General features: G+C 40.2%; 1 protein-coding gene across 1 annotated transcript in view; it reads right to left on the bottom strand.

The window, feature by feature from the left end:
- The window catches only part of MMS22L (MMS22 like, DNA repair protein), a 74,011-nt gene that overhangs the window by 20,946 nt on the left and 25,873 nt on the right, over positions 1-27,192 (bottom strand). The window contains exons 14-15 of the mRNA XM_079971603.1: positions 25,849-26,358; positions 1,039-1,226 (exon numbers count right to left, since the gene is read on the bottom strand). Coding sequence (XP_079827729.1) covers positions 1,039-1,226; positions 25,849-26,358 — 698 coding nt within the window. The remainder of the gene's footprint in view (positions 1-1,038; positions 1,227-25,848; positions 26,359-27,192) is intronic.

Genomic DNA, 27,192 nt, shown 5'->3' with positions numbered 1-27,192 from the left:
GATACGAGGTTTCTGCCTTAGCATGAGTTCCTTAATACATTTGGCAAGTGGCAGAGCATTTCCTTTCTACAACGTTCTTTTCTATTACTATTATATCTTAATTATTGCAAAGCTGCTGAAGTTCAAGGGTCTTTCTTTATTTCCATTATTGACCGGGTCTTTGAGAGCTCATAAAACTCAGTTCTTAATTCATGTTGGGCTAAAATACATTTAAATTCAAATCTGCCTTTTCCAAATATTATTTAAATGGATTCAGTGTGCCATTATAGCTAGGCACAAGCCTTGTCAAATTGAAATATGCAGTATTACGATATAGAAATTTCATGGAAGAAATGATATTGTATCAAAATACAAAAGAACCAGATCAGCTGGGCACAGCTCCACTAAAGTCAAGGATCGGCACTATTATAGTTTACTCTCAATATGCTATTCCATCTGCTAGGATTTTGAGTAGCATTCCTACAGAGTAAGATATCAGAAAAGGTGTGGTGTTTTGTTTTTAAATCAGGACGTCACACCACGTGCTTAAATGTTGTCTGATATATGCTTAGAAAGCCATTTACAAAATGAATATTATTATAATCTGAGAGAAACATTGGGGAGAAAGGAATTTCGAGAAGCAGAAGAGCTATGAACAAACTCATTTAAGCTCTGAAAATATGCATCACATTTGATATGATGAAGCATTTAGCAGCATCAACCATTAACCTTGCAGAAAATTATAGCTCATATTTCAAATGTAACAAATGATAGCAGAGGAAAAGTGATACTCGAGTTGTGGATATAGAGACACCATATTAATAAGATGAGTACTCCAGAGTATTCTAATAATGTGTTGGTTTCTCTCTCTCTCTCTCTCTCTCTCTCTCTCTCTCTCTCTGTGTGTGTGTGTGTGTGTACAGCCAGCCACCCATGTAAAAATGCTGAACATCCCTATAGAAGTTCCATTATTTGCTGACAAATTAACTAACAGCTTCTAAAGTAAGTACAAGACGGTACCAAGGATGCACAGGAGGATAGCCAAACTGCTGTACAGACCTGCAGCTGTATCTGCAAGCTGAGAACAAGGAGTCTGCAGCATTCTCTGACTCTTCAAGAAGGGAAAGAAATTTCTCCAGAGAGCTCTGGCAACAGCAAGGTGGTGCTCTTTCGCCACCGACGACAACGGAGCATTTGGGCCTGTATTCCCTGAAGGCAGTCCCTGGTTTAAGTGTTTGTGCACAGTCCTAGGGAGAAACACAAATAGTATTAACATTCTATGTACTGGTGGTGGTGCAGAAACACACCTGAATTCCTTAGAAGTATTACTGTACAGACAGTATTTGCACTGTACAAAATGCAAGTACTCAAACATCATTTTCTATAATTAAAACCTTGATCCAAAGACATTTCTGCATACCACCTATCTGATGGATAAATGATGGCATATTAAGCACCATAAAGTTAATGTTAATTACTGATGTCAACCATTAATTACGCACCTCTTAATGTGTCAGACCCAAATGAGAAACAGGCAGGCTCCAAAATGAATGCATGCATTTATCAACTGACAAGTCGGTCTGCTTACAATCCAAAGCCAGATCTTCTACTATTAGTTAATTTGGTATGGAAGGGTACAGGAATTGGAACTGGCACAGAAACAGTTATAATTTTAGGTAATGCATTTCCCCTTGAAGTTTTATTTATGAAGCCTCAGCACACACACAAAAGAAAAAACACAAAAATGAAGATTTAACAGTTTTTAGATACATTGTGTGGTTTGGTTTTGAATCAATGCCCCCAGTTTTACTAGTAGAATAAGGACAGGAGTTACCACTATACACAATGTCAGTCTTTTCCAGAGACAATGTGGCATGAATTCAATAACACACTCAATTTTCTTTGATTCTGTTAGTACCATTCCTACTACTTAATCTAATTTGGAAGTTGTGACTTTCTAAAGGTTCAATAGAGATGTGTCTGCAGGGAATCAATGTTCTCAGAGAAATGGGTGGAAGGAGGGGCGGGAAGCATTAATAAATTTGTCTGGCAGACTAGGATATGAGGCATTACTGTTCTTAGATGATCAACTAAATAACATGCTTATTAAAAACAATCTGTAGCAACGCACTATCATTCCTGCTCCTATTTATCTCCTGGTCAACTCAGCTGAGATGGTAGATTAAGACACAGGCAACATTACTACATTTGCTTTATTAAATTCTATAAAAAGCGGTCAAAGTATTTATTAGACAATGGCATATATCAAGGACAGTCAGATATCTCATAAAACTAATGTTGCTGGCAGGCCATAATCAGGGCTGAAATAGAAAGGGGCTTTTACATTTGTGAACTGCATTACAGGCTTGACTATTCATTTTTTATTTTTTTGTGAAAATTAAACAACTCAAAAAGTAAAAAATTAAACAAGCTCAAACATTTTAAAAAACAAATATTTTCTACCTCACTGTTCATTCTTGTGTTGATTTTCTTGGAAGGACAAAGAAAATTGTGATAAATTTATGGGAACAATGTTGACATGGCCAACTATTTTTAGCTTGCATGGTTACTAAACCAGGGATCATTTATGGAGTGAGTGTGAAAAAGAGAAGAAAGCAACTCTATCATATTTTCCCTTCTTCATCATCTGTCACGGAGTGTGCTAGTCAGTAACCATATAGTTCAAAGCTGGAGTTACCCACTTGCACTGGTATGCTTCCAAAATGCTAGGTTGGCAGGAGCTGGGACAAAGCAATGGGAGCTGTTGCCCTTCAAATTTTCCTCTCAATTAGAACTTCAAAATTAAATAGCAATAACACTGTTCCTGTTCTGAGCTGAAACCCTTTCAAGTATTTAATGTCATAAATCAGCTCAGCAGTTTTCAGAAGTTTATTTACTTAGCAGTAAAGGGCTCTTCGTCTAACTGCGGCCTCTTGTGCTGCAGTGGAGACCATTCTGGAAGATCTTCCAACCTTCAGGAGGAGTTCTTTCAAAGGGAAAGGGATTTTGAAACGTCCCCGCACAGAAACAAAACTAACATGCAGCTTTTTAATCTTTTTGATGTTTCCTTCTCTCATTCATCAGTATTTTGTCATAATAAAAGCTTACTGAACTGTAGACATTGTGAATTAAAGGGACATGATTATGATACTTAATATGGTTTCATTCAAAAGATGCATGCATCACCCAAACCAAATGTATTGCCTGTTGTCAACACTCAGCTCAAACAGTATTCCGAACTGTCTGAATACAGATTTATTGAAAGGCTTGGTTATTTTGTCATCTCTGACTGCAGGATATATCCACAAATCAGTACAAAATTCAAAAGATTTGAAGCAAAAGGGATACTCCAAATTTAAACAGCATATCCGCAAGTCTAGAATTAGATCCAAATGTCACATCCGTGTTTATAAAATTTTAAATATTAGTCTAATAAATTAAACTATGCATTAAACACATATTTTAAACTATGTATAATATGTGCATTTTTAATATTTTGAATATAATCATGCCTAGAAGGGATATAAGCTATAGTACAAAGTATATGATAAATATGTACACATTAAAACTTTGACAGAAAATGTACAATGATTAGTGAACACTGATTTACAATCCAAGTAACCAGTTGACTACATGCACACTAGTTTGCACTAGTGCATGGTTTCTCCATATTTATTGAATCTGACAGTGGGTGGGGTGTGGAGGAGAGAGGCAAAGTAATGAAATCAGTATAGCCTCTCTGGGTTGGGTTTAGAAGGCCTTTTGAAAAATTGGTATTGGCTGACTCAGAAGCTTAGGCTGTATACACACTCTTGTTTACTCTGCAGCCTGTGCTGTCCCCATTACTGGTTTGGGAAGTGGTGAACACATGACATTAGCATAGGCATGCACACCGGGCGTGCACACATGGTGTGCCCAGGTACACCATAATGTTATACTGAGCGGCATCTCGGCTCCTTCAGCTGCTACAATCCACTCAGAAGTTGGGAGCACAGAGAGACGCAGGTAGAATAAAAAGGCTGGAATGGATCTGTAGCTTCTATATCAAATATTGAGGATAAACTTTCCTTCTACAGTGGTACCTCTGCTTATGTATCCCTCCAGTTACGAAAACTTCAGGATGCATAAGTGGCAAACCCAGAAGTACCGTATTTTTCGCAGTTTTCCCCCTCCCAAAATTGAGGGGAAATGTGTGTGCATCCTATGGAGTGAATGCAGGCTTGTGCCATAGCCACGCGCAACCCCTCCGGCAGGGAGAGGATGCACGGAGCTATGGCTATGGCTTCTTTAGCTCCACGCAGTCTCTCCCGGCAGGGAGAGATTGCGCGGGGCTAAAGAGGAAGCCAAAGCAGCTAGCGGGATCCATCCTGCTGGCTGCCTTGGCTTGTGACATAGCTGCGCGCAACCCCTCCAGCAGGGAGAGGCTGCACGGGGCTATGGCTTCTTTAGCTCCATGCAGCCTCTCCCGGCAGGGAGAGATTGTGCGGGGCTAAAGAGGAAGCCAAAGCAGCCAGAGCGATCCATCCCGCTGGCTGCCTTGGCTTGTGACATAGCTGCGCGCAACCCCTCCGGCAGGGAGAGGCTGCATGGGGTTAAAGAGGAAGCCAAAACAGCCAGCGCAATCCATCCCGCTGGCTGCCTTGGCTTGTGCCATAGCCACACGCAACCCCTCCGGCAGGGAGAGGTTGTGCGCACCCTGTACGCTGCTCTTTGGGGCTGGGGGGGGGAGATTTTTTTTATTGATTTTCCCATCTAAAAACTAGGTGCGCCTTATCGTGGGAAAAATAAGGTATTTTTCAGGGTTTTTGCCGCATGTGCATGCGCAGAAGCGCTCAACCGCCAAGTGTGCATGTGCAAAAGCGGTCTCTCCAGTTGCGAAAACCTCAGGATCCGGCCGGACCTCCGGAATGGACCCCGTCCACAACCACAGGTAGCAATGTACTAATGAGAGGTTGCTTTCAAAAAATGAAACAAGTGTTAAGCAGAGAGTGGTATGTTGATTTGTAAGGGCAAGATCCAGCTAAGTTTAAGGCCCATGGGAACCCGCTGCTTAACAGAGAATTCCTATACAGTGGTATCTCCAGTTACAAATTTAATTCGTTCTGGAGGTCCGTTCTTAACCTGAAACTGTTCTTAAAGCACCACTTTAGCTAATGGGGCCTCCCACTGCTGCCGCCATGTGATTTCTGTTCTCATCCTGAAGCAAAGTTCTTAACCCGAGGTACTATTTCTGGGTTACTGGAGTCTGTAACCTGAAGTGTCTGTAACCCGAGGTACCACTGTCCATATCTGCTTATAAGTAGCCCTTGAAAGATGATAAAGTAGCAAGTGAAATATTTAATGTTCTTGAAGGAATCTACGTATAGTAGTAGGGAAAATGTTTTGTTCACGTAACCTATCATCCTTTTTAGCAAAAGCTTTTTCATTAGACACCAGCCATTCACTTTTCAGATTGTTCTCTACAGCAAGTGATAGACAACAGAGCTAATTTTCTGTCATTCAGAGACAATGGTAGGCTTGCTAAACCTATAGCAGCAGCTCTGAGACACCATGAACTGATAGTTTATGAGATCAAAGCCACCATCAACAATGTGAACTCTGCCTCCTCACATTAACAGGAAACTGTTTTACGAGTTCCACCACTGGGCATCAATTTAACAAGTTCCAACACCAGCTAAGCTGTAAAACTGAATGTAATTCATTTAGTGACCCGCGCATGGGGGGAAGCAATATGTAGGTGAAAACGTCTCACAGTGACAAAAAATGCTTTGATTTGCACCATTCATGTGACTGAACAAAGAACTTAAGCACTCACTGCCAATAGCTTTTATTGCCAAATGCACTAAACATTCATTATTATACGAGCGGAACCCACTGCTTTAGAGACCTGTTTGATAAAATAGAAGCTATAGAATAAACATTACATTTTTATCATGAACACAACTTGTCCATTAGGTTTAAATTATGGACTCGCTTCATGTTTAGAATGATCATCATTTTTAGCAGAATCCATTTCACTCTGCTTTCTCATATCTTTCAAAACGTACACATGGGAATTTTACACACATGGGTATGAGACAGATAACCTGCTTTTCCCATCTGATATCTTATCAAAAATATTACCTGTGCCTTCCACTATTATCTACCCCACTGAAGCAGAATGGAGGGAGCTAAACCAACACTAACTAAATAAATCCAGCTGGCCTTACTTAGGGACATTGCATACAATTAGCAGAATTAGAAGTTGTGAAAATTTTCTTAGGCTGTACTACACTCAGCTACAGGTGGCATTGAAACATTGCATGTTTGGATGCTTCCCATGGAGGGAAAATGAAAAGACCATCTTGCTTATTAAAACAGTCTGTGAGGCCAGGTTGCCTACGTCTAACACTGTCAGTTTCTATGGGAAGGTGTGATCAAACATTTGATTCCCTCAATTGGAGCCAGAAGTAGCAGCTTTAGTTCTGCCACTTCATTCTACTGACCAGGATGGCCCAATACATTTCACTACCTGGGGGAAATGACAAGACAAGACATGCACACACACACAGTTACAAGTACATAAGCCAATTGGATTGGCAGGTGCTTACTTTAACAAGGGATACAGGACAGTGTTCTCTACTGCACCTGAGGGAAACAGGTTAGCATAGGAGGTACAGGATAAGCTGTGTTGCAAACTCCCACAGGTGCTCTGCAGTTCCCAGCATTTTACTAGTTTATTAAATTTAACTGGGTTTTTTATTATTATAAAACAGCCGGGTAACATTGTTCTCTGGGCAGCTTACGGCATAAAAGAATAAGATACGACTGGAAAGAAAGTAAAATAAAGATTCCAGCATCTGCCACCTCAATCTGCCTTGAGTGATTTGTTATCGATAAATCCTTGCACTCCTAGGGTGAAACTCATATTCTGGCAGCAGTGGCGTGATGGGCACAACATTTGTCATCGACAGGAAGCCTCTATATGCAGCACACCAAACACATGATTCTTTGGTAATGGGATACTTATCTGGTATATAAACCAAGGATGGGGAACCTGTGACCCCTCCAGATGCTGTTTGATTACAACCCTCACTATCTCCAACCAATGGCCGTTCTGGATGAGGCTGATTGGAGGCCAGCAACACCTGGAAGGCCACAGGTTTCCCACTCCTGATCTAAACACTTCCTCCTTTGGGAGCATTCCTGCTTGTATTCCTCCAGTGCATAAGTACACTCAACATCCACTCAGGAGAAGTGGGAAGGAATTAGCAGACTTGGACTCCTCGTTTCCTCTCACAAGGTAGAAACAGTAGCTCTCTGAGATGTGAGGGAAGTCAAAACTGTAGCTGCCAATACAAACTCTACTATTTAAAATCACAGCAGCTATTACACAAGAAACGGCAAGGCATTGCATTATTACATTTCTAAGATGTTTTCCTTATCTTGTTTCTTGAAATTTGAGGGTAGGAGGGAGGAATGGGGAAAAACCAATGAATGGAAATGCAAATAAAGGCTGCCATCCCTTCTAGGGTTAATGGGTGCTTTTGTAAGATTTTAGGTCAGATTAACCTTTTGCTCACAATAGGGCTGGTTATCGGTTTTATTTTTTTACTGACTTTTAATGCTTCTAGAAAGGAGGGGAGGAAATCAATATCACGCGAGACAAAAGGGCTCTTGAGGCTCTGGCTGCACCAGCTTTTGGTTTGGCTTCACATACAATCCTGCAACATGCTGAGGCTGGGAAGGATTAGGCTGCTTGTGTTGAGTAAACCGATGATACTCAATAAACAGTTTCTGTTGTAAACCCCTTAGGACCTGCAAAGCCACACTAGTTGGCATTAGACCAGATAAGCTGCCGAACCAGCTGTAATCTCATTTAGACCTGAGCTGATCCTCCTGTCCTTTCACTCTACAGGATCAACGAAAACCACTGAGGAAGCAGCAGTATTATAGCGGCACTGCTTGCTGGATGTAGCAAACATTTCATAAATTCCTCTCCTTGAAGCAAGTCTGCATATAATCTGCACGGAGGCAGAGAAATCAATGGATTTCTGAATTCATTAGCACTCTTATTATGGCAGGGTAAATGTTTCTTTTTATGGAAGGGCAGCCGTTGCAAGTTGGCTCTGCAAACCTCTTATTTGCTGACCATTTCTCATTTTGCCAATGCTTTGCATTTGTGCTACCCTTTAGGATAAAAATTAACTTGCATGCAAGTTTATTAAAAATAAGAAGGAGCACTGGAAATAAACAGAGCAACCAAGGCTACACTTGTTCATCCATCTACGTGAGTGAATGCATCATAGAACACAATGTGACTTACTTTAGAGGAGACAGGTACAAGACCGCACTGTCACACACTTTACTGCAAGAGCAGAGCATCCCTTATATAAAATAACTAGTTATACTTCAAAAGATTTTATTTCTGTTAGTAATGAAAACTATTATTTGGACCTAGATAAGACAAAATAAAAAATCAATGCTGTTTTCAAATAATATTATAACAGTTAACAGGCTAAAAGCATCAGCTAATAGGAATGGCTGTAGCTCAGTGGAAGAGCGTATGCTTTGCATTGAAAATGCCCCAGGTTCAATCTCCTGAATCTCTAAGGAGTGTTTGGAGACAGCTGCTGCCAGTCAGTGTCAACCTTACTAAGCTAGATGGATTCTGTATGAAGCAGCTTCTTACGTTCCCTTAAAAACAAAAGTATAAATGCTACGCTTGATAAAGAAGGCACAAAGGCACAGAAATACAGCTTATCATGTAATAAGGCTTTCCCCCCAAATGGTTACCAGCTCCTCAAATGTGGTGCAAGTTTCCCCTATCATGCTTTCTTATGTATAACAAAGAATGACTCTCTACCAAGTGGTAAGAGCTCACTGTATTTTGCACGTGGTTTGATTGCCATCTGTATTCGCCCAAACTGAATTTCCAGGTCTCAGTGAAGACAACTTCAAATTTCCTTAGCAGTCCCATAGTCATGTCTTCCCCATCCCTCTCTGCCCTTTAGGCTTCTAGTAGACAAGGATGTTGAGTGCACAATGGGACCAGGGAGGGCTATGCTGCTGTAATGCCTGCTCTTGAACTTGACATGATAAAAAGGGTTCTCCAGGCATTACCTGCCAATCCCAAATACAGAACAACCACATCTTCTTAGTAAGAATTATACAAAGACTACTCCTGAAGAGGTACAGTAAATACTTTTTAAAACCCTATTCAGAAGGACCCACCCATGAGTTGAATCAACATGCAGACGAACTAACCACTCATCTGCAGTGAAAGTACTGCCTGTCTATTGCATTGAATTACCGTAATCTCAGCTCCTGTAGTTATGAAATGGTGAGCAATATTAGAAAAATCAGGATTCTCACAACCATTACTTTCCAGTAATTAAGTGATTGTGTTAAATAGGACCTCAGTACTTTAGAGAGAAAAAAACCAATTTCATTAAGACTCGAAATTTACTTAGTGCAAATTTTGTAAAGCGACACAACATGTCACGATGAGGCAGCCCTGGTATTGCATCTGAAAACATTAAATCTGGTCCCAAGCCATGCACATCAAAGTGAAAGAGCTTGTATGCAAAGCCCATTTTCCCCACCAAAGTAAGTTGGAAAACATACCCCTTTTCATTATGGCAGAGATTTCAGCATAGCAACACAAATGCTCCATCAAGTCTATACCAATTTCCATATGTTGTCAGCGCACACCATGCAGGTCAGATGTGTGTTACAGTGCAGAGGGGTCAGGTCAGATGCGCATTACAGATGCTGCAAATTGGCATTGACCCACTGTAGACTGCTACAGCAGACATGCCCTGCTCATTAATCTTCATCCACCTCTCTGGCATACTTGGACTGAATGCAGCCAGCAGAATTTAGATTGATCCTCAAGCTGATCCAGCACTTGAGCATAAAGACTGCTAGTGTGAACAGATCTACTTAGGATCAGTTGAGTGCTGGTATGAGTTTCCAGTTTTCCACTTCTGTGTTTTAAATCAACTGTGATTCCAGATTTCAGATGCATGTTATCCAAAACAACCATTACTTATGATAACTGACACAACCCCTCACAGTCTCTACATTTCAACTCTTAATGAAATGATTTAAAGGAACAGAATTAAAGGGTGCTTCTTGCCCTCTCCAATATGAAGATTAATAAAAGCATCCTATCATCTACGGATATGTGACAGAAATTACTTTATAGCTCCTGCACAATCACTTAAAGCCATTCAGTGTGTTAATGTTTCACCTCTCTCCAACTCATTCTTCAGAGGTAAAGGAGTCCCATTTAACATAATCACTTAATAACTGCAAAGTGATGGGTATCAGAACCCTAATTCTTCTAATATTTGCCAAAACCAGCTCTTTTGTAATAACAATAACACCATGATAGCAAACTGTAAATCTGTGTAATTATACTTTAATTGTATTGTGAGGCATGCATTAATCACAAAGTTTAAGTGCCAAGGATGGAATTATAATAATTCTGTAAAACAAATTTAAGCTAGCTAAGTAGGTCAAAACCACTAGCATGCAACAGGAGACCTCTGGGAATTTATCAGTTAATGGCTATTTATGTGCAAATGAGTGCCCTACAACCCTCCAAAATCCTGTGTAGCCGAAGGGTATTTCTGTTAACCAGGAGCATGCTAACTGCTGAGGCATAAATTAAACCATTTATTGGAATTATTTTAATTCCTACCACCCCCCTCACTAGCTGCACAATTTACAGTGTTAATTTACATGAAGATAGAGCTGCTAAGGACTTGGGAGATAGAGCTACTAAGGACTTTTTCAGAAATGTTCCTGTTTAGAAAATAACTTCCACTGAAACAGCATTGTGCTCTCAGTTTCCCAGCCTTCTAAAGGGTGTCTGAAGTCATTAAAAATTCCAGAGGTTCAGCACCACTCTGCAATACAGCAAAACCCTTTTGTAATAAACTCTAATGAAGTGAAATTCAGTCTTGTGTCCCTTCCACCCGGTTCAAACTTAAAAGGCAACAATGAAGCTCAAGAGGGTTTCTATCAACTACTGTTTTTCTGTCATAACGTTCATAATGCAGACATATCAAAGGTTTTCACTGTTAAAGACTGAATTAAATGTCAGGGTGGTGGTGAAGTTTGTTTTAAGCAAGGCACCAAATTTAAGAAACTTTATTCCTTTTGTGCAGTTTCAGTTTAAGAACAAAAGCAACAACATGCTTGAAAATAATATTTAAAAGTAGTCCACCCTTTGCTCATCTATCACCCAATCTCAGGCAGCAGAGCACTTTTCCCCTAGAGACCCCCATAGGAAAAGGATGGGAGCAATTTTTGCCTTCCACAGATCTTCTCCCATAGACCTGATTGTGGCTAAGTGATCTTTAATAACATTGCAGATTGCTTTTGAGGGGAGGAAGGGGAGCAAGGCAAGCTCATGGGCCTGCTATATTAGAATTACCTTGTTCTTTTTCGTACTAAGAGACAGGAAGAAGTGTTCCCTGTAAAGCTGAGCAAAATTTTATAAAAATGTTACTGGTACCAGTCCTGAACCATAATGTCACCCTGAAAAGGTGTGTGCATTTCAGAAAAGCCAGCTTTTTAGAAATGTTCTCTCCACTTTTCTCTATTTCAGTTCCTCCTTTTTATTTATAAAGGTAAAGGTACCCCTGCCCGTACGGGCCAGTCGTGACCGACTTGGGGTTGCGCGCCCATCTCGCTTAAGAGGCTGGGGGCCAGCACTGTCCGAAGACACTTCCGGGTCACGTGGCCAGTGTGACGAAGCTGTTCTGGCGTGCCTGCACCAGCGCAGCACACGGAAATGCCGTTTACCATCCCGCTATAAAGCGGTACCTATTTATCTACTTGCACTTAAGGGTGCTTTCGAACTGCTAGGTGGGCAGGAGCTGGGACCGAACGACGGGAGCTCACCCCGCCACAGGGATTCGCTCACCCCGCCACAGGGATTCGAACCGCCAACCATACGATCGGCAAGTCCTAGGCGCTGAGGTTTTACCCACAGCGCCACCCGCGTCCCTGTTTTTATTTATTTATTTTTATTTATACATTTCCCAAATTATGAATATACACCATACATTTTCCATAATAAATCACTTCTCTCAGGACTTCCCAGTCCATTCCCCCATGGCATTCTTATTTTGCTGCATATCCTTTTCATCCATCCTATTTTGTCCTATAAATATCCCTTATTGTTGGTAACTGCTGTTCAAACTGTTGTTCCTACTTGTAAGTTAAATATTATATCTCTTTAAATATTCTCCCAAGTATTTCTACTCATCCTTTACCTGAGTTTCATATTGGTTTTTTATTTTCACTGTCATGTATGCTAGCTCTGGGTATTCTATCAATTCATTTTGCCATTGTTCTTTGGTTGGGATTTCGCTTTCCTTCCATTTTTTGGGCATATATTATTCTGGCTGCAAGCGGTTGTATATAAGAAGAAACAGAGTGCCTTTTTAGGGATATTGACATATGTTATGCCTAGTAGGAAGGTCTTGGGTTTCTGGGGAAACATAAATTTAAAAATCTCTTTTAGTTCTACACAGATCATTTCCCAATAATCCCTGGTTTGTTTACACTTCCACCACATGTGCATTAGGGTTCCCTCAACCTCTTGACACTTCCAGCACAGTTTGGATTTTAAAAAATACATTTTTACCAACTTACTGGGTGTCAAGTACCACCTGTACATTATCATTTATAGGTTTTCTTTAATAATATAGCAGGCTGAAAAATTCATCCCCCCCCATAATTTCTCCCACTCTGATAATTCTAAATTATGGCCAATATCTATTTCCCAGTGGGTCATTATTGCTTTTACAGTTTAGTCTTTGGTCTCCCACTCCGATAGTTTTTTATATATTTTAGATATTAATTTTCCGTTATTTCCTAAAACAATTCTTTCAAATTCTGAGCCTCCTTTCACTAATCCTTTTTCTTTTAAAAATATTTCATTCAACTGAATATATTGGAGCCATTAAAATATTGATAATCCATTCTTATATCTCCTTTTAGTCTTGCTCTTCCTTCTTTAAATTCTATAAAGTCCTTATATGCACCCCACTTATTTTCCAAATCCCCCCCCCACTGATACCACCTCAGTAGGTGATATCCAATGTGGGGTTTTCCTTTCCAAAAGGTCTTTATATCTCAACCAGCCAATGTACAAGCTTCTTATCACATGATTTTGGAAACCTCTGTGTGCTTTGCGTTTGTCATAGTAAAGGTAGGAGTGCCACCCAAACATAGATTAAATCCCTCTAGGTCTAAAATATTAGTGTTTCTTTAACTCCATCCATTCTTTCATCCAACACAAACACACTGCCTTGTAGTAGAGCTTAAGGTCTGGGAGGGCAATGTTCCCCCTATTATTTGTGTCTATGAGGATTTTATATTTAACTCTCAGTTTTCCCCATTGTCATATAAAGTTTGTTACATCTTTCTTACATTGCTTAAAGCAATTGGAGCTATTTATCAATGGCAATGTTTGGAATAAAAAAACCATCTTGAGTAAGATATTCATTTTGACTGCAGAAATTGTTCCTAAAAAGGAGAGATTCGTTCTACTCCAATTTTCTAGGTCCTTTTCAATATCATTCCAATTTTTTGAGTAATTGTCTTGGAAAAGGTTCATTTTTTTGGCTGAGTCATATCCCCAAATATATAATCTTCCCCCTCCCTATTTTAATTCATGATCTGGCTTACAGTCTTTAACATGTGGTTCTAAATTTTCATCTTAGTCTTTTCCTTATTTATATAAAATCCAGCTAGGTTGTCAGATTTTGTTGTAGTTTCCAATGCTTTTGGGAAACTTTTCAATGGGTGCTCCAACATCATCACTGCATCATCAGTGAAGGCTTTCAGCTTATGGGCTCGCTGTCCACTCGGATTCCACTTATATCATTGTCCTCTTGTATTTTTCTAGCTAAGACTTCCAATATTAAAACGAAGAACAATGGCAACAGGGGAGGACCTTTTTTACTTCCTTTCTTGATGCTTCATTTATCTGCTGTGCTGTTGGTCCATTTTCAGTATATACTGCTTTTACCGCATTGGTAAATTCTGTTCCAAACTTCATAGTCTCTATTGTTTTTCTCATAGAAGTCCATGAGACATTGTCCAAGAATACCACTGTCACTTCTTGTATTTCAGTTCCTTTTAACTTCCATCCAATCTTTTTGTGTGTGCATGTCTATGTGTTGTATTCCATGTGTACACACATATACACAACTCAGATAACACATCATGCATCTGATGAAGTGCACTCTGACCCATGAACTGAAAAATTTAAAAGAGCACAGAGTTTTCTCAAATAACCCAACTGGCATCAGAACAAAATAAAAGGGGGTGCACAGATCTGATCACAGACCTGTCAACAAGCGGAGGTGCTAAGATCGATGCCCAAAGTACACTAAACATAACCAGACAAACACAGCTGTGTTCAAAGCATTCTTCAAATTGCTGAAATCCAAGGTCAGGACTCTCAATGTTATTTAATAGAATTATAGAATAGTAGAGTTGGAAGGGATCCACAAGAATCATATAGTTCAATCCCCTGCAATGCAGGAATCACAGCTAAAGCATCCAGGACAGATAGCCACCCAACCTCTGTTTAAAAACCTCCAGTGGAGGAAAGAGCAAGCTTTCATTCAAGTTTATCCTCTGGAATCACAGTTCTGAAACCAGCACAAACCGTTCCCAAAGAGACAGAATAAATAAAAGAAGAATGTGCTTATCTTTTGAATAAAAAATGAAGGCAGAATATCTTAGCATAGCCCTCATTATCAAAGCCTCCTTTCCCAAGTATTTTATATTACACCCTAGAAATGCACGACGTTATTTCCCCCTATCTCTCCATTTTTGTTTGTACTGGAGAAAAGACACACACGCATTTCTTCTCTTTCCAGTTTCTGGAACGCTAAAAAAATAATAATTAAAAGTGTATCATCACCATAGATTTGTCAATGCCATTGCCACTTCTAGCATTAAGGCTGCCAGTAGGAGGCAGCATCAAGTCTGACAGCAGCCACCGGGTGCAGGCAGCGCAGACTGGTTGGGAACTTGCTTCATTCTTCTGTCATTATATAAGCAAGATGACACTGTTCTCTAATCCAGCCAAAGCTGATAAGTACCATCAACCTGTCACTTCCTACATTTCAAATTCTAACACTGCAGCATCAAAGAGTTTTTTACATTTCGATTTCTTTTGCTGGCAGCAGTCAGTAGCCTCTCGTTCTCCCACGGTGTTCTAATGCAGCATTTGCACACCGGGGTTACTCCCAGCCTGAATAGCAGGTCATCCCCTACTCACTGAGCTCATCTGTGGCCCATGTGCTAGGCAATTTAGATCCAATCAGCCCTTATTTAGCTCAAGAGTAATGAGCAGCATAGTGACACAGACTTAAGCCTGACCCTCAGGACACTGCTCATCAAGCAGTAAAACTGTGACAAAATCATTCATCTTCCACCCGCTGGCAAGAAATAATACTCGCACTCACTGTATTACTTTTCAAGATAGGAAGGAGGGGGGGAAGTCCTGAATTTTCATGATGTGAGACATTAATTTGCAGAAAGCTGAATTCCCTTAAACCCCCCTGTTGCTATGAGCTCACCAGGGGGAAATAGGCCTTAGGAGACTGAAATGGAATAAAGAAAATTGCTTCAGCTTTCTTTTCATTTTAAATAAGCCTTAAATCTGGCAAGTTATCCTAAAGACAAAGATATCTATCTGTCTATCTATCTATATGGTCTTCCAAGCTAAAGAAGCAGCAATCCAAATCAAGGTATTTCAATGCTAATTAGATTTTATTTTATTTTAACTATCACTGCATCCTTCCCCCACTCTTTGTTCAATAAGAGGGAGGGGAGAAATCCCGCAAATCTGTATAAATAACTATTTTTCCCCCCACCACCTGCAAAGAAAAGAAATATGAAGAGGAAAGTTCATTGAAGGGAAAAAAAACCTGTAGTTTCAAAAGTGGAGTGCTTCAACCAGAAAATAAATGTACATTGATGTTCTTCAGGGATCACATATTTTTCTAAACAACTATGAGCCATGAGCAGCAGGTGCTCGTATACTCTTGAAATGGTTTTGTACTTTTCTCTCTCCCCCCCCCCCAAGCATATTTGGTGGATTTAGTCTTTCACAACAGTAAATCATGTATAGCTGACAGGTAGGTTACAGAACAAGCGTCAGAGCAGGTTTGCTAGATAAAATGGTTACAGCAGAGAAGAAAAGAAGCAACTTTTGACAGACGCCTTTTGAAACTACCCTCCTGTGTAAGCAACTCTGCCATTCGCCTAGAACTTAAGATCCCCTCCCTAGAGATTCTGATGTGGAGACATGCCTTTAATTATTGGCTGTCCCTTTGGCATAAATTGCCAAACTACCATCTTATTCAGTGCCTTTGGAGAGATGAATTCACCAACCCATGGGCAACAAAAATCCATTCCAAACTGTTGTCTTATGGAATCTCTCCTTCCGATATACTTAATTTAGATCTAATTACAGCTAAAAAGGTCATCAAACAAAGATTGGAGGAGGTAGATTTGCAACAAAATCTTACTACAGGTGGAGGTACATGTTCCCGAAAAAATCAGGGCATTACATCTATGTCCCAGATACCTCGATATCTGTCTACTTTATCGGCTGCGTCGCATAGATTCGCATTTGTTAGAGCCAGATTTAATGTGTTCCCCTCAAATGTTCTGAGCAATAGATTTTCTAATGGTAAAACCTCTGTTTTATGCGCATGTGACAACAAAACAATAGAATCCCTCTATCATATCTTGTTTAATTGCCCCTTATACATTGTTCCCCGATCAAGGATCCTGAGTTCAATCATTCTGGAAATTGCTGCTAAACCACCTGAATTACATCTAGCTTATCTACTCCAGGACATTGACTCTTATAGAACATTACAGGTTGCTAGATTCCTGATTTCAGTTCTTTCATATAAAAGACTTCATGGAATGCTGCATGACTATTAAAAATCCAGTAAACTCTAAGCACCATCTTGATCTTCAAGGCCATAACACGGTACATCTAGAGATTGTAAATAATGTGAAAGAGATTATGCGTTGAAATATTTTAGTTGATATTTTAGATTGTAAAATGCTATTTTATCTATTGATTTGTTTTACCTTGTGGGCTTATAGCCGAATAAAGTATTATCTTATCTTGACATGGTAGTAGCCTAGGCAGAGCAATGCATTTTCACAGCTACCCTCTTTGAGATCAGTATTTTCTTATCTTTCAGCGAGCTGCACTGGGCAATGCAGCCTTAAGAGAGCAAGGGGCCCCTACAGCTGTTTTAGGCTATCTTGAACATAACCGCAATAAGAGATGAATTCTCTTCATCTCTATGATGCAACTTAGCCAGGGAATGTGAGACAGAAGAGTTTTGGGATTTCAGCTCATTGTTTAATCATACCACTCCTGGGAGGGCGTTTGTGTGCTTGGGTTTGTGTGTGTGCGTGTGTGTGTTTTGGGGGTAAATGCTGTAAAACGTTTTGAATAATAGAGTTAAAATAAAGCAGCATCTAAAATAAAGTTTTTATTTAAATCAAAATAAAGTTGTTCAGTGAATTTTTTTTTGGCTAATAAAATAAAAACCTGCAAATGTATATAATTATTTCTCCCAAAGAAGGGGACAGAAAACACGTGTTTTGTTTTGCGGGGGGGGGGGGGTATATGGGCACAAACATAATGTAGTTTCTAAAGTAGAGTGTGAAAGCTAAATATGGTGAACCTCTGTGGAATGCCTTTTTAGAAAGGCGATTCCCTCTAACTTGTATACTGCTATTTTATTTCTGTGTTAAGACTCTATTTTCCACCCCTTATAAGACGCCCCCATGTATAAAACGCCCCCTATTTTGGGAGACTCTGATTTAAGAAAATGGGAAAAGATCTATCCGTGTTTAAGACGCCCCCAAAATTTGGACATTATTTTTTCGGGGGAAAACCTAGTCTTACACACGGAAAAATACGGTATTGGCTTATAAACACTGGGTGAAACACAACAGTGTCTATCTGCTGGTGGATCAGATGCTGTTTGTGGAAGAGATTCACCCTCCTACCCCCTCAAAAAAAAATAAAATCAGTCTGTTTCAGAGAGTTGGGAGACCTTTCGGAAAAGGGGGGGAATACAGGGGGAGTGCTCAGTGCTCACATAACAGCTATCGTTACCATTTCTGTGATGTCAATGTCAACTTCTACTGTGTGGCAAGAAGAGCCTCTCATATCCATGTAAAGTAGACCAGAACAGCCACTGTATCTAAGGTCCATGGCATAAATATCTTCCTAAATCAGAGGCAATGACCTGTGACTGAACAAATAGCACTTTAAGCATCTTTATAGAGATGGAGAAAACGAACCCTTTTTTTTTTTTAAAGGAAGACTTAGCTTATGGCAAAGATCAACTCAATTCTAAGACCTATTACGCTTCTCCCCTGACAATAGTATTCAGGAAGATGAATATATTGGAAAAATATATTGTTCAAGGGCTAATATTGAAACCCCAGAGTAAAAAACACTTCTCTGCATTCTCTTTATCAGCTTATCTGTTCAATGATATAAGAAGAGAAGAAGAAGAAAGTATCCTGATGGGCTCGGAGGGCTTCCCACAGGGCATTTTTGATGACAAAGTGTAAGACAACCCCCTCCCCCTAAAAAAACCCCCACAAAAAACCCACCCACTATATATTTCCATAGTAAAGATACAAAGTAGAAATTTCACACTCAGTCTGAAGAACTACAGGGTGCACTACAACAATAATGAATATACACTCTTATTTGTTGATTTAGCAACAGTCTAGCTATTGAAGAATGTCTATTAGAGAGACAACCATTTTTGCTGGAATGGTGCTCTGGCTGAGGGGGGAAATGTTGTCAGAAAAACCTTAAATACTATTGTTTTTTAGTCTGCAACATATTTAAATTACAACAGCTCACAACTCTATTGACCCTATGAAGTTCTGACACAAAACCTAACCAAAGGAGAAAATTAGCACCTCTGACCACTACATTTTTCTACTGCTCAGTTTTATCCAAAGGCTCAGTGAGTGTCATTATAAACTACAAGTTTACAAGCTCCACAAAAATATAAAAATTAATCTGCAGACCTGCACAAAAGCTCAATGATGTCCAGAGTGTTGATAGACACTGTTCCTTCTATTATCAAGGGTTTGTTCCCTACAAACCTAAAAGTATCTTAAGCTTCACATTTCCAAAATATATCCACATAAACTTTACATAATGTTCAAAGTCTTCGCTATATACCTTTTATAATTTTAATCCTCAGTCAAGCTTTTTGCAACGTTTTCTATACATGCCTCCTGCCCTCCCATATTGCAAATTCAATATGCTTCAGGCTTTAACAGCTACAACAGCCACTTGTCAAATCCATTTCCTTTCACAGTGCCCTTTTAATATTTCTAGATTTCTCTTAATGTAGCCACAGAGACATATGTATAAAGAATACACATGTTCTGTGGAAGCAAATGATATTATTATTATTATTATTATTATTATTTCTATACAGTTTACAATATAAAATTACAAAAATACACACCATAGCAATGAACAACAACAATACCGTCCATCCAGTTTCAAAGGCCATAGATTATTTAATTAGCCAAAGGCCTGGGAGAATAGGAATGTTTTTGCCTGGTACCTAAAGATATGTAACGCAGGTACCAGGGGAGCCTCCCTGTGGACAACAATCCACAAATGGGGAGCCACTGTAGAAAAGGCCCAATTGCTTTCATGAGCATAAATCATTGCATGAATGAGCTAAGCCAACAGGTGCAAGGTCAGTCAAATCCATTGCTATGGTAACAGCTCGGTGCTGTCTCTATAAGTGAGAGGTTTTCAACCTTTTTGAGTCCACGGCTCCCTTAACCAACTACGTTCTTTGTGGGGCTCAAGAGCTAGTTATGTAACCCCTTGCCTGAAGAGCTGGCAGCTTCTCACTCTGCTTCGAACACCCTCCCTTGTGGAGTGTTTCCTCAGCATCCTCTCCTCTCCCTGGAAGTCCTCCAGGTAGCTGCTGCTGCCATCCCTGGTCTCTGAGCTCCCCCCTCCCTTGCCCCAAAGAGAGGTGCCTCCCAGAGGCACCATTCACCTGTGGAGCTTATAGCCAGGGCTACTGCGATAAACAGCTGTGCAAGTCTTGGAGAGGCAGAGACACGAGAGGGCATCAGAGGAGGGAAGGAAGGAAAGAGGGACAGAGGCCAGCAACCCGTTCATCATTCAAGGCACCCCAGGGTGCCATGGAACACTGGTTGAAAACCACCGCTATAAGTGATTAAGGCATGTCAGTTTGGTGTGTCAGGGTCAATCTTGAGAAGTAAGTCTGACTGTTACGTTTTGACTTGCTGGAGCAACAGAGATACTTGGTACTTAAATATATTTGTATCTGTATCTGAAAAGCCTACAAACTGGTACCTGTTTTAGCCTTTGCTGGTACCCGTTTTAGATTTGCAGTGTTTCAAATATCCCATCCAAATAACTGTACCTTGCAGAAGAGCTCTCTCTGTGCCAGTATTACCCTAAACCATGGGTAGGCAAACTAAGCCCGGAGGCCAGATCCGACCCAATCGCCTTCTAAATCCGGCCCACAGACGGTCTGGGAATCAACGTGTTTTTACATGAGTAGAATGTGTCCTTTTAGTTAAAATGCATCTCTGGGTTATTTGTGGCGCCTGCCTGGTGTTTTTACATGAGTAGAATGTGTGCTTTTATTTAAAATGCATCTCTGGGTTATTTGTGGGGCATAGGAATTCGTTCATTTATTTTTACAAAATATAGTCCGGCCCCCCACAAGGTCTGAGGGACAGTGGACTGGCCCCCTGCCGAAAAAGTTTGCTGACCCCTGCCCTAAACTCTGGTAGCTGAGGCACTCTTAGCTCTGAATTAATAGTGACCACTACCATGCTCTAAAATCCACTAGAAGTTTTTTGTTTGTTTTTTGTGTACAAGAGTCAGAACCAGGTTGTTGGAAATCATACCCCTTGAATTCCTGTGTAAATCACTATTGTGGGAGTGCTTCCTTCACAGGTAAGGTAACCCTGTGGCTTTTGTTACTTTGAGCGTAATTAAACCATTCAGTTTTACCCATCAGATGAAGACTGAAATCAAGACAGATCAAGGAACCCTCATTTATTTCTCGGAGCATGCTAGAAATGATCTTGCAGCACAGAATTTGAAAATTACTGCTCTAGATACTAGATGCAAGTACAGAATGGGAAACTGTTTCAGAGAGAAATGAACAGAATATTCTAGAAACTATCCAGTTCTTCTCTCTCTCCCCTCCTCTTTTCAACATGAAGACTATATTCAAGCAAAGTGAGAGCTTTTTAATGTTTGCTTAAGAAAAAAGAAATAGGGAAAAAGTGAACACTCTTACAAGACCTCACGAATCACGTTTTAGCCCAAGAGCAAATTTTCATAGCTGTGTTATAAATCCTTGAAAATAAAAGGAGTTATAATGGAAAGGATGACAGTCCCTTAACACAGCAGCATGAATGGCTATAATTAAAGTACAGCTGTTGGCTATGCCTCACTCTGCAAAATGGGGGAGAAAATGCCATTTCTACTATCACCTCAAATAAAAGGAAGAAGGGAGACTTGAAATGTGATTCCAGAAACTCTATGTGATGTGTTAAAGGGGATTGCTATAACTATTTGACATTCTAAGCTTTAAATACCAAGGCATTTAGTTAACACAGCCAAGTCAGTATTTTCATAATGCTACTTAATCAGCAATAAAGGAATGCTCCTGTGAGCCATCATCTTGGGTTAGCAGAAAAGTGGCATATGAAGTTATTATTAACTAACTGCCTACAGGGAGCCGCTTCTCTCTTTAATCAGTGATCTCACTTCCTACTTACCTGCACATTCTGACAGTCCTAGAACTATTACACCCAGTACAGTTGGCAGAAATATTACATTTATGCAAGGGCTGATATCTTATTCCCACCTGGATCTTAAAACAGGAAGGATTGCTACAGCGATACATTTGCTCCTTTGCCAAATCAGAAAGGCAGCCAAGAATGCATGTTATTAATCTGGCCAAGGGTATTGCTCTATAACCCTATTCTTGGCAGACCCACAAAGAATAAGCTACAGATTCTCCACACTGGGCTACAATATTGCTAGGTGCATTTTGCTTTTACACAATTCGGAAATAAATATTATTATTTGGTTTGTATATGTACACACGCACATGCAAACACATTCTGCCTTTCTCTCAATGTGGAACCCAAGGCAGCTTATAAAATGAATAAATAACAGATACAACTAAAAAAACCCACACCAATCAGTTATAGATATTTAAAAATTTTGAAACCATATTAAAAATAGCACTGAAGCAAAACAACCTAAAATCATTTTTAAAAACCCAACATACATGCATACATTAGCACAAGCGCAGCCAATAATATAACAGGTTTATGGATTTGCCTCAAATCTTTTGTCAAAATACTGCATATTGTATTCATTTACTGGGATCAGTAAACAGTTATACCATCATGTTCATTTTCAAGTTGCAAGAAGTATTAATTTTATTTAGAAATATTAAGCACTTCATGATTAGGGAAGGGTAACATGCTGAAAAGGAGAGAAATAAAAATAGAGATATGAATTTGAAGCCAATTAGAATAAACCCTCTGGCTACCAACTACCAGCACAAACATAAAGGGTGGTATCTAACCAAATAACACCCATACTTGCTTTCAGTCGTCTACGCAAAGTATGACTATAGATGGCTATCACCCAAACCTGACTTAGTCTCTGGTGAAACTCCAGGGAGGAGAAATCTTTCACAAGCCACCCAAATGCTTATTGATATGCTACTGATGGCTGAGCACAGCACATGAAAGGAAGGTTTGGTTGACCTTGAGTACAATCTAATTTTATCTACTCATCTCATCCACAAATGAGCCACAGAAATCTTAAGGACCCCTTCACAAAATCACCAAGTGGCACTGGAGATGCTTTCCTGTAGCGCTGTTCCTCACTACTGGGAAGGGGGCAGGTGAGAAAGAGAAGATGTCTATTGTGTGTCAGCACATGTCTATTGGGACTGCATACCACCTTTCCTGAAGCAGCTGCAGTGGCTACCAGCTTACTACTAACTTGGCGAGATTCAAGGCACATCTCCTTCTCCCATACTGACCTTACTACAAGTGAGACCCTATTAGTTCTTCCAAATGGACATGGCATCGTATCCAGAGAAAGGACCTTTGTGAAAGTTCCTCTCTTCTGAGATTCAGTTGGTGTCATCACTGGTGAGCTTTTGCCACCAGCTGAGAATGTATTTGCTTACTCAGGCATTCAGTAATTATGCGGATTTGTTGCATGCCGTTCTGGTTTGTTCATTTCCTGCTCTGTTTTTTGTTTATATTGCTGTGTTGCTGACACACTATATCTTTGCCTTGTTTTATTGCGCTCTACCTCCAGGCTCTTGTGAGCTGGGAAGGTTAGAAATGCTTTTAAATAATATAAATAATTCTGTCCCCCCCTACCTTACTGTTGCTCCCTATCTTTCAGCATTTGCTACTTGAGGTCTCACTTTGCCTAACGTTAGGGCTGGTCCTGTTGACAGCAATCAGCTAGGAATGAGCTTTCCAATCAGGTAGTGAAGAAGCATGCAGTCGGAATCAGAACTTCACAGCTATCATTAATTCATACAACATTTAAGGCTTTTTCAAATTAAGAATTTCATGTTATCTGAACGTCAAAAATACATCTCTGTTGGACTATGCAGGCCATTCAAAACCGAAGGACCTTTTCCAAGGTAGCATGTGCAATGCTTTTGTACAGTTCCAGAGTGTGTCTTCTGCATCTGGATAGTCTGCACTTTTTAAAAACCAAGTTAAACCAATTTACAAAGACCCTCCTAATAAATCAGCTACCCTTTGTCAAACACTTTATCTTTGTTCAAAGACAGCCTGGGAAAAAAAATAATCAGTTGTCCTTGGATTTACAAGCTAGTGACAGCAGAAGTCAAACTATCCAGACAGTAACAAAGTACTTAAGGTAAACATGCAGGTCAGTTTCTTCCCACTGTTCATAATGCATATTTTCTAGTGTTCCTCCCCCACAAATCCTCAGATTTTACAGTGACCAATCAATAACTGCCTCATTAGGGCTTGTGGCAGGATGGCAAGGGAAGATGTCTCCTGACCTCCCCAAGGCAGCTTTCCCCCCTTCAAATTGAAGAGCTGCCTCCAATGTGAATTAGTGGACAGAAATATGTTTATTGCGGAAAGGACAGTTTGGAGGTTGTAAACTGTATCAATAAATCAAGGCAAAACTGATTAGTGATGAGACACTATCTTTCCAATTTTTACTAGTCACCATGCCATTCTCCTGTTTTATGTTGTTTTTATCTAAGCAGGAACTTTGGGGCTACGTGAAATATTGCAAAAGCTCTACAAACAGGTATGTGTAATATATAAAAAGTGTGTGTGTGTGCGAGAGAGAGAGAGAGAGAGAGAGAGAGAGAGATCTACAACAGAAATGATCAATATACAATTATGTATAAGTTCAGAAGCAAATGAGAATGCCAACAGCTTACAACATTTCAATAAGCCAGGGATAGCCAATGTGTTGCCCTCCAGTTGTTGCTGGAATCAAATTCCCATCAGTCCCGGGTCAGCATAGCCAATGGCTAGGGATGCTAGGAGTGGCATTCCAGCAACATCTGGAGGGCAACACATTTATTAGCTCAGCATTAAGGCACTTGTCAAACCGCTTCTATTATTTTCAAGCTGCACCGGGATCCATGGAATCCCACGAGCCAAGCAGCTTGACCAGCTTGCAGAAGGCAGGAGAGCAATTTGACCTGCTTCCTGCACAAGACAGTGGAGGCAATACAGTTATTGCTACTGCTCAAAAGAGACAGAAGAGCTGCTTCACCAATCCAGTCGGCTAGCATGCCAGTGAAGCAGAGCGCTCTGCCCCACTTCACCATTCCAGTCAGCTTCCATACTGATCACATAGGTGAAGCCACTTCTTCCATGGCCAGTATGCAAGCCTATAGGATAGCAAAGCAGAGCGCTATGTCCCTGCTTTGCAACCCTGATGAAATACAAGACTGCTGTACTCGTTCATACATATTGTTCATTTACTGACTTGCCATACAAGTGAGATTCAAATCCATTAAAAAGCAATGTGATGCTGTCTATCTGTGAACAGTGACTGTCAAGGGTAAGCAATATGGTTTTCTCCAGTTATTGCTGGACCAAAGTTTCTATCATCCCTGACCACACTATGTGGGGCAGAATGGCTACCCAGACGCAAGTCATCATTTAATACTGCCATCAAGAAGTGATCAACATGTGTTCATCAGCCCTTAACATCTCTTGCATTCTTCCATTTAAATTCTCAAAACCCACCAAGGTGAATACAATACATTCATTCCATATGGTGGCCAGATACTTGAAACACTATTGTTGTGTAGTCCAAGTCAGGCATCAAACAGGAGATTTATCACACTGGTAGACTGTTTTCAGTTTTGTGGCTTACACCTTTTAGAGTTTGAGTTAGCCTCCATGTTTCTTTGGATGAATATGGTAAGTTTGTACCAAAATGAATCCAACATCTTCATCACACTAATTCATAATTTAAATAATCCATGCCTTCTGCTTACATACCACAGCCTTCTGATTAATTTATTAAGTTATAATGAATTTATCATTTTTGTTCTTTGCCACCCAAAACTTTTATGCTGCAAAGTGGGATAAAATTATTTAAAATGAATCAATTATAAATTACACTGTAGGTGTATGAAAGTCAATGTGCGAGAAATCCGATAAAAGAAGTTTGAAGCAGGAAAAAAGGAAAAAACCCTCAGAAAATACGAATGAAAAAACTCTTACCTCAGTCTGAACACAACATCTTGCAAGAAGCTAAACACTCTTGCAAGTTCAGCTCCTCGGCAACCAGGAAGCAGCATACTAAAGCCATCATTCAGCAGCTTTTCTTCAGAAAGGTGCAAGTGGCAGCTGGTCTCAAAAACTTCTTGGACGCCATCAACATAAGTGGAAAGCAGCACCCAGAGGTTTTGTTTCTGCAAGGGGTCATTTCTGGCAACTAAGAATTCCTTTGCCTTTTTGTGGAAGTCATTCGAGACTTCCTCAGCTAGCACACTGATATCCATGTTCCTTTCAACATACGTTAAGATGAAGGCAAAGTAGCCCTTCCATATCAAAGCTCTCAGAGAAAGGCTTGTAGAAACTGGACTAAGGAAATGCAGAAGTTCCATCACGCGGCTGGCAACGTCCTCTGTCTCTGCTATAGCTGCCAGAATGAGGAAAAGATGGAAAAAGTTCTGCAGGCCCACCTCCGTCAGTTCTCGCATTCTTTTCTGGTGGAATTTGGAATAAATCCTGCACAAAAAGCACAAAAACACTTTCCTTTTTTTGTATTTTGCCTTTGCTTCAATAAGCTCCATTAACCTGCCTTCCAAAGAACTGCCGTAATGGTAAATGACCTTGCTGAATTTCTTTCTGCTCAAGGTGAGTTGTGGGCCTATCCTTAACCACCAGTTGTCTGGAACCAGAGTACTTCAGATGAACTGCAAACACCTCAAGAAGAATGGATTCAACAATATTTTCTGCCAGCTGTTCTAGCCATCTTTCATCTAGTACCACAGGGACTACTGGTATTCAGAGGACAAATACAGTGGTACCTTGGGTTCCAAACACTTTGGGTTACAGACTCTGCTAACCTGGAAATAGTACCTCGGGTTAAGAACTTTACCTCAGGATGAGAACAGACTTGCTGCACCAGCGGCGCGGCAGCAGCAGGAGGCCCTATTAGCTAAAGTGGTACCTCATGTTAAGAACGGTTTCAGGTTAAGAACGGACCTCCGGAACGAATTAAGTACATAACCAGAGGTACCACTGTAGCCCAAAGACCAGAACAGGGTAGCTAGGTCTCAATACAACAGTGCAGAAAAGCTTCCCACTGTAAATAATGATTGTACATGTTGTAATGCACCACCACTAAATATGCAGCTGAATTAGTTCTAAATGGGTCTACTCTATATTTCTTAAGACACTCTTATGCACCACATGTTGCGGGGCTATTTTCATCCCAAATCAGAACATACATTGGTAAGGAATGACAGGAGTTGCTGTCAAAAACATCTGAAGGCTCATTTAGATTTGACAGTATAGGAGGTTTTTGTCCATGAATGCTGAAATAGTGAGAAGAACTCT

This window comes from Podarcis cretensis (genome assembly GCF_951804945.1).
Source record: "Podarcis cretensis genome assembly, chromosome: 3".
NCBI classification, from domain to species: Eukaryota; Metazoa; Chordata; class Lepidosauria; order Squamata; family Lacertidae; genus Podarcis; species Podarcis cretensis.
This window is presented reverse-complemented; position numbering and strand designations above follow the sequence as displayed.